Genomic DNA, 7,500 nt, shown 5'->3' with positions numbered 1-7,500 from the left:
TATTTCACACACAGGTCTGGTCATCAAGGTCAAGAGAAGGAAGAACCACTGCCTTCGGAGGAAAAGGATCCACTTCGGGCCTGCCTCCCCAGGGGGCCGTGACTGCCAAGACCCACCACTGCCCCTACTGTCCTTATTCCACGATCAAAACGTCGCATCTGAAGGACCACATCCACACCCACACGGGGGAGAAGCCCTACGCCTGCAACCAGTGCCCCTTCAGGTGCTCACAGAAGAACAACCTGACGAGGCACCTGCGGACTCACACGGGGGAGAAGCCCTTCGCGTGCCAGTTGTGCTCCTACCGAGCCGCCCAGAAGAGCAGCCTCATGATCCACATGTGCTCGCACGAAAATGCGTAGCCTCGGGGATCCCTGAGGATGGAAGTAACGTCAGCTTGTTTAGAAACTCTCCGCGGTGTTGGTTTTATTCAGAGACAGCGTACTTTTGACTGGTAGAGCTTCTTGCGGTGATGTAAACTTATCGTTATCATGTTTGCTAGTTGATGGGAAGAATCAAGTACTTATCTCATTTTGCAACATAAGCGACTATTGTAGGAGACATATTGAATCCTGAAATTATCTGCAGTGTTATTTTTATTCGGAGAAAGCGTTCTTTTGATTGGTAGAGCTTCCTGCAATTACTTTGTATTTATTTTCACTAGTTGATATTAAGAATCGAGGAAGGACCTCATTGTGTAATATAAACGACTCCTATACTGGTAGGAGACATGTCGAGTTGTGAAATTATCCACGTTGTAGGGTTTATTAAGAGAAAGTGTACTTTTGACTATTAGAGATTTCTGTAATTACTTAATTTAGTATTTATCTTGTTTGCTAGATGAAGTTAGGAATCGAGTTCTGTCCTTATGATCTCTTAAAATGCTACTGTACTGGTAGTAAGTCATGCATCTTCCAGGAAGGGATACAAATTCCAGTAAAAATAAAGGGGGGTTTAATTAGCTCTTAAAGATAAGAGTACTTCGTTCGATTTCCATATAAAAACTTTTAAAAAATAAACTATATGTGTAAAATATAATTGGTTCAATACCATTTTCGGCATTTGTTATATATTCAAGGGAAAGACACATATGTAAATGTTTTGTTATTTACCAGGGCTAAAGACAAGTTTTTTATAATTTAAATTTCTTGAGTATCATCAACAAGTTATAACATTCAGGCACTCTGAGTGTCAGACAATGTTGTGTTCTATATTTAAAATACACAACAGCCCTTCTTTAGATATTCTTATATACCGGTGATTTACAAATCAGAGAGAGAGAGAGAGAGAGAGAGAGAGAGAGAGAGAGAGAGAGAGAGAGAGAGAGAGAGAGAGAGAGAGAGAGAGAGAGAGAGAGTGTTATCATCTGTTTTAACACTTGGGAAACTATGCTCTCTAATTGGAATAAATACCCTGACCATAATTTCATTTTTGAAATGCTTTAAAGAAAGTTTTTTTTTTCAAAGAATAAAGTTTTTTGTTAATAAAATGAATACAAACAGTATATTTTCTTACTCCTTTTGTATTATATTATTTACACTTCTAATAATTCTAAAATTCCTCTGCATTATCTAGATCTTGATAAGGGTCGCAATTTGGGTCAGGGCGTTGGAGGATTCTTTTGACCTATGACCTCGGAAATTAAGGGAATGTTTGAGGAGTTATAGAGATCCTTTTCCTAAGTTTTTATCAGCTCAAAATGTAAACATTAAAATTATACCAAAACTGGACATGTTTAATAAAACTCAAGAAGCTATGATAATCATACTTTGAAAGATGACCTTTTTGCTAGTCAGGGCCATTCATACTAGGTTGGTTTGCTGTAAGCGATCAGATGAAAATCTCTTAACACCAACAGTGCAAACTGGCCTGCTTGGTGATAAGTGGTCAAACTCCAGACATGAATTGACATTCTGAGACCTTTGTCCTGCATTTGTTATTGTACAGTGTATGAATTTGTGTATATATGTGTATATACATATATATATACATACATATATATATATATATATATATATATATATATATATATAGTGTATATATACATATATATACATACATATATATATATATATATATATATATATATATATATATATATATATATATATATATATGTATATATGTGTATATATATATATATGTATATATATATATATATATACACATATATATACATACATACATATATATATATATATATATATATATATATATATATATATATATATATATATATATATATATATATATATATATATATACATATAAGCAAAGCAAAGATAATTTTACCAAAATTATTAAGAAACGCCATTATGAAAAGAGTTAAAATAATCCAGTGGATATAACAACGGTCGATTTAATTCTGAATTTAGGTACGTTTAAAAAAAGATTATTATTGATTACAAATGAAATTGAACTGAACTTACTGTCAATACCATCCATAAAATGCCCTCTAAGTTAATTGTTCATATGTAAGTTGCAATAAGCCTAACAGAAAATGTACACAAAGAAAGTAAGGCCTAAATATCCCTCCTACAGATATGGTCCCCAGGACGCCCCGCCAGAGGCAGAGGCGACGCCAGAAGAAGAGGAGGGGGCCCAAGAGATCACCATCCTCCGACGGGGGACGTCAGAGCCAAGACGCACCACTGCCCTTACTGCTCCTACTTCACGACGAAGACGACCAACCTGAAGGACCACATCCTGACCCACACGGGGGAGAAGCCCTTCGCCTGCCAACGCTGCCCCTTCAGGTGCTCGCAGAAGAACAACCTGGCCAGGCACGAGCGGATCCACACGGGGGAGAAGCCCTTCGTCTGTCATATTTGCCAGTACCAGACGGCTTACAAGCACAGCCTGAAGGCCCACATGGTGTCTCACAGGGTGTCCTCCTGAGTCGCGCCAGGGGCGCTGCTGGGGGTTCCTCAGGGTCGAGTATGGATTTGGGAGAGGGCTATAGATTACACCTTGGATTTCGGTGGTATAAACAGTGGTCTCTTTATCATTACTGTTGACAGAGGTTCTTTTGGGGAAAGTAAAGTTAAAGGGTAAAGGTTGAAGGAAAATTAATCTGAGTGGTAAGGGTTATAAAGGGAATTGTTGTGATGCATAAAGGAAAATTCCTCTAAAATGTAAAGGTTATAAAAAGAATTATGTAGTGATGTTTGAAGTAATAGATAAAGGAAAATTACTTTAAAGAGTAAAAGGTTATAAAGGGAATTATAGTGAGGTTTAAAAGAAAATTGCTCTGTAATGTAAAGGTTATGAAGAGAATTATAGTGATGTTTGAAGTAAAATGTAAAGGAAAATTACTATAGAGTAAAAGGTTATAAAGGGAATTATAGTGAATTTTAAAGGAAAATTACACTAAAGTGTAAATATTATAAATGCATTTATAGTGACGTTTGAAGTAATATACAAAGTTCATTTAAAAAATTCATTCAGTAATGCCTTTATTCTAAAAAAAAAAATCAAAAATAACTTTGAAGTTTTAAAAAATTACCTTATTTGAAGATAAGCATAATTAATAATTAATTTTAAGTATGAAACAATAAATTCTTTCCTTCAAAGCACAGGAAAGAAGGACAATCGATACTCAAATTTGGCATTAAATGGTCAAGTGATTTTATAGCATTGTTAGAATCATGAATAACCTTTTTTCATAATTTCCTTATTTTCAAATTGTCACAATTTTGTAGATTATTCTAATTAAATTAATAAAGTTTTTTATTTGAATTGAGACGAAAACAGCTGTATTTTAATAACCTTAAATGCTGGTTCTTAAAATACTCAAATGTGCATCAGTCAGAACAAGACAGCTTTTAACCAATATATATATATATATATATATATATATATATATATATATATATATATATATATATATATATATATATATATAACATCCAGTATAAATCTCAAGACACCAGTCACCCATTGAGATACTACCGCTTGAGAGTGATTGGGTTCTTTGGCTCTGAAGATATTACTATATTGGATCCCTCTCTGCTTACCGTTTTCCTTTTGCCTGCATATACACTGAATAGTCTGGCCTATTCTTTACACACAATCTTTCCTCTTATACTTAACAACACTAAGATAACCGAAAAATTCTTCTTTACTGAAGGGGGTTAACTACTGGACTGTAATTGTTCAGTGGCTACATTCCTCTTGGTAAGGGTAGAAGAAGACTCTTTAGCTATGGTAAGCAGCTCTTCTAGGAGTAGGACACTCCAAAATCAAACCACTGTTCTCTGGTCTTGGGTAGTGCCATAGCCTCTGTACCATGGTCTTCCACTGTCTTTGGTTAGAGTTCTCTTGCTTGAGGGTACGCTCAGGCACACTATTCTACCCGTTTCCTTATTTCCTTTCCCCACCGGGCTATTTTCCCTATTGGAGCCCTTGGGCTTATAGCATCCTGCTTTTCCGACTAAGGTTGTAGCTTAACTTCAAATTCAAACTTGCAGCGAATAATTTTAGATTGAACAGCCTGACATGCCTCTTTTTATCGTTTATATATGAAAGATCTATATTAATGTTGTTACCGTTCTTAATATTATATTCTATTTTAATTTTTAATTACTTCTCTTGTAGTTTGTTTATTTCCTTTCCTCACTGGGCTATTTTCCCTTGTTGGAGTCCTTATTGGGCTTATTGCATCCTGCTTTTAGGGCTAGGGTTGTAGCTTAGCTAGTAGTAGTAGTAGTAGTAGTAGTATTTGTCAGTTTGTAATAATAATTATACATTTTAACTTTAGATAATAATAATAATGCTAATAAATAATAATAAGAATAAATAATAATAATAATAATAATAATAATAATAATAATAATAATAATAAATACAATAATAATAATAATAATAATAATAATAATGAAAACAATAATGATAATAATAATAATAAAAATAATAATAATAATAATAATAATAATGATAATAATAATAATAATAATAATGATAATAATAATAATAATAATAATAATAATAAAAACAAAAATATTAATAAAAATAATAATAAAAACAACAATAATAATAATAATAATAATAATAATAATAATAATAATAATAATGATAAATAATAATAAGAATTAATAAAAAATAATAATAATTATTATAATAATAATAACAATACTAAAAACCACAACAACAATCATAATAATAATAATAATAATAATAATAATAATAATAACAATAATAACAATAATAATAATAACAACTGGTTCTAACCTTTCATACAAGCAAGATCAAGCAAAACAAAGAGACCAAGCGGTCCACAAAAGGCTTCTTTTACGATCTCACATTTCCGGCTGCTATTATAAGCATGATCATTTCAACAGCATAGATGCTCACCAGAACATCAGCCAGACAAACCCAGCCTCCCACTGTGGTGGCAAACCACAGGTAAGGCCTCCCCAATAAATAGCTTCAACTCACGGTCCCGGGCTGGGATCGGTCTGCTGCCATGAGAATGCTAGGCGAACGCGTTTTATATATATATATATATATATATATATATATATATATATATATATATATATATATATATATATATATATATATATATATATATATATATATATATATATATTACAGATGTAATCTTCCTCAGCACGAAGATAAGTCAATATATAGTAGTCTACATAAGGAAAATTGAAAGTTGTGTATATGTAGAAATGCTCAACAGTTTCGTCCGCCAATGGACCTTTTCTTGGAGCGTTTATTATACAAAGAAGTAGTTGGTGCGCTGTGAGCGATCAGATTAAATCTCCCACCATCACCAATCCGCACTGTGGTGATTATAACTGGCCAAACCCCAGACAGGAACTGACATGTCTGAAGCCTTTATCCTGTTGTTGTTGTTGTTGTTGTTGTTGGGTGTATATATATAATATATATATTATATATATATATATAATATATATATATATATATATATATATATATATATGCGCCATATATTATACTCCTAATATCTGGATCTCTCTCTCTCTCTCTCTCTCTCTCTCTCTCTCTCTCTCTCTCTCTCTCTCTCTCTCTCTCTCTCTCTCTCTCTCTCTCTACCTCGGGATCAGAGACCCAAGGGGGAATCAACTCAAAGATAATAGCTTCTGGTCGCCTGGGGGAATCGAACCCAGGCTCAAGAAACTAAGGTTCCAGTGACTTACCAACTTAGCCACAAAGATATAAATATATAATCACCTTTAATATATTGTGTAACATCAACAGAGTTATATACTCACGAGAAAATGAAAAATAAGTAATAATAATAATAATAATAATAATAATAATAATAATAATAATAATAATAATAATAACAAACTCCTTCTTATACTTTTTATGATATAGGTAAGACATAGTGTTTATAAGGAAAAAGGGGTAATTGTTAACCAAATGAACTTTGTCCTTAAACAATAAAAGTAACTGAAGGTTCTGTATGTCAGATTCCCTTCCCTGTATGCCCTTCACTATTCCCTCCCTTCGAAGGACACGAAGAACCCTTTCACTATTCCCTCCCTTTGAAGGACAGGAAGGACCCTTTCACTATTCCCTCCCTTTGAAGGACATGAAGAACCCCTTCATTATTCCCTCCCTTTGAAGGACAGGAAGGACCCTTTCACTATTCCCTCCCTTACAAGGACATGAAGGACCCTTTCACTATTCCCTCCCTTACAAGGACATGAAGGACCCTTTCACTATTCCCTCCCTTAGAAGTACATGAAGAACCCTTTCACTATTCCCTACTTTCGAAGGATACTAAGAATCCCTTCACTATTCCCTCCTTTGAAGGACAGGAAGAACCCCTTCACTATTCCCTCCCTTTAAAGGACATGAAGAACACTTTCACTATTCCCTCCCCTTGAAGGACAGGAAGGACCCCATCACTATTCCCTCCCTTTTGAAGGACATGAAGAACCCGTTCATTATTCCCTCCCTTTGAAGGACATGAAGAATCCCTTCCCTATTCCCTCCCTTCGAAGGACACTAAGAACTCCATCGCTATTCCCTCCCTTTGAAGGACATGAAGACACTATTCCCTCCCTTTAAAGGTAGCAAAGAACCCCTTCACTATCCCCTCCCTTCGAAGGACCTCCTATCCGCTTCCCTATCCCCTACCTAAATAGGATAGAATACTTGGCTGTCACTCCCAACTACAAGGACCTATTCCTACACAGGTCGGGATGGCTGGATCCGACGACATCCCCCTGGCGTACGCCCTCAAGAGCACGGCGACGACGAAGCTGCACCGCTGTCCGTACTGCACGTATTCCTCCATCAAAACGACCAACTTGGCACGCCACATCCACACGCACACGGGCGAGAGGCCCTTCGCCTGCCCGCACTGCCCCTTCAGAGCTACGCAGGAGGATAACCTGAAGAGGCACATCAGGACGCACACGGGGGAGAAGCCGTATAGCTGCTCCCTCTGCCCTTACAAGTCGCGTCAGCAGAGCAGTTTGAAGAGACACATTTGGACGCACCACAATTGAGGTAAATCAA

The 7,500-nt window shown here is 35.4% G+C and overlaps 1 protein-coding gene across 6 annotated transcripts in view; it reads left to right on the top strand.

Moving 5' to 3' along the window:
• The window catches only part of LOC137624310 (UPF0764 protein C16orf89 homolog), a 173,740-nt gene that overhangs the window by 136,878 nt on the left and 29,362 nt on the right, over positions 1-7,500 (top strand). The window contains exon 6 of one of the 6 annotated variants that reach the window (XM_068354965.1): positions 7,176-7,491. The exons of 3 other annotated variants lie outside the window; for them this stretch is intronic. In XM_068354965.1, the coding sequence (XP_068211066.1) occupies positions 7,176-7,490 (315 nt within the window). In that variant the 3' untranslated portion in view covers position 7,491. Of the gene's footprint in view, positions 1-14; positions 378-2,541; positions 2,914-7,175; positions 7,492-7,500 lie in introns of those variants that run through there. 2 more of the 6 variants (XM_068354950.1, XM_068354952.1) reach the window with 2 other exon arrangements.

Source organism: Palaemon carinicauda, chromosome 31 (assembly GCF_036898095.1).
Source record: "Palaemon carinicauda isolate YSFRI2023 chromosome 31, ASM3689809v2, whole genome shotgun sequence".
NCBI lineage: Eukaryota > Metazoa > Arthropoda > Malacostraca > Decapoda > Palaemonidae > Palaemon > Palaemon carinicauda.
The sequence above is the reverse complement of the archived record's forward strand: the minus strand, read 5'-3'. Positions and strand labels throughout refer to the sequence as shown.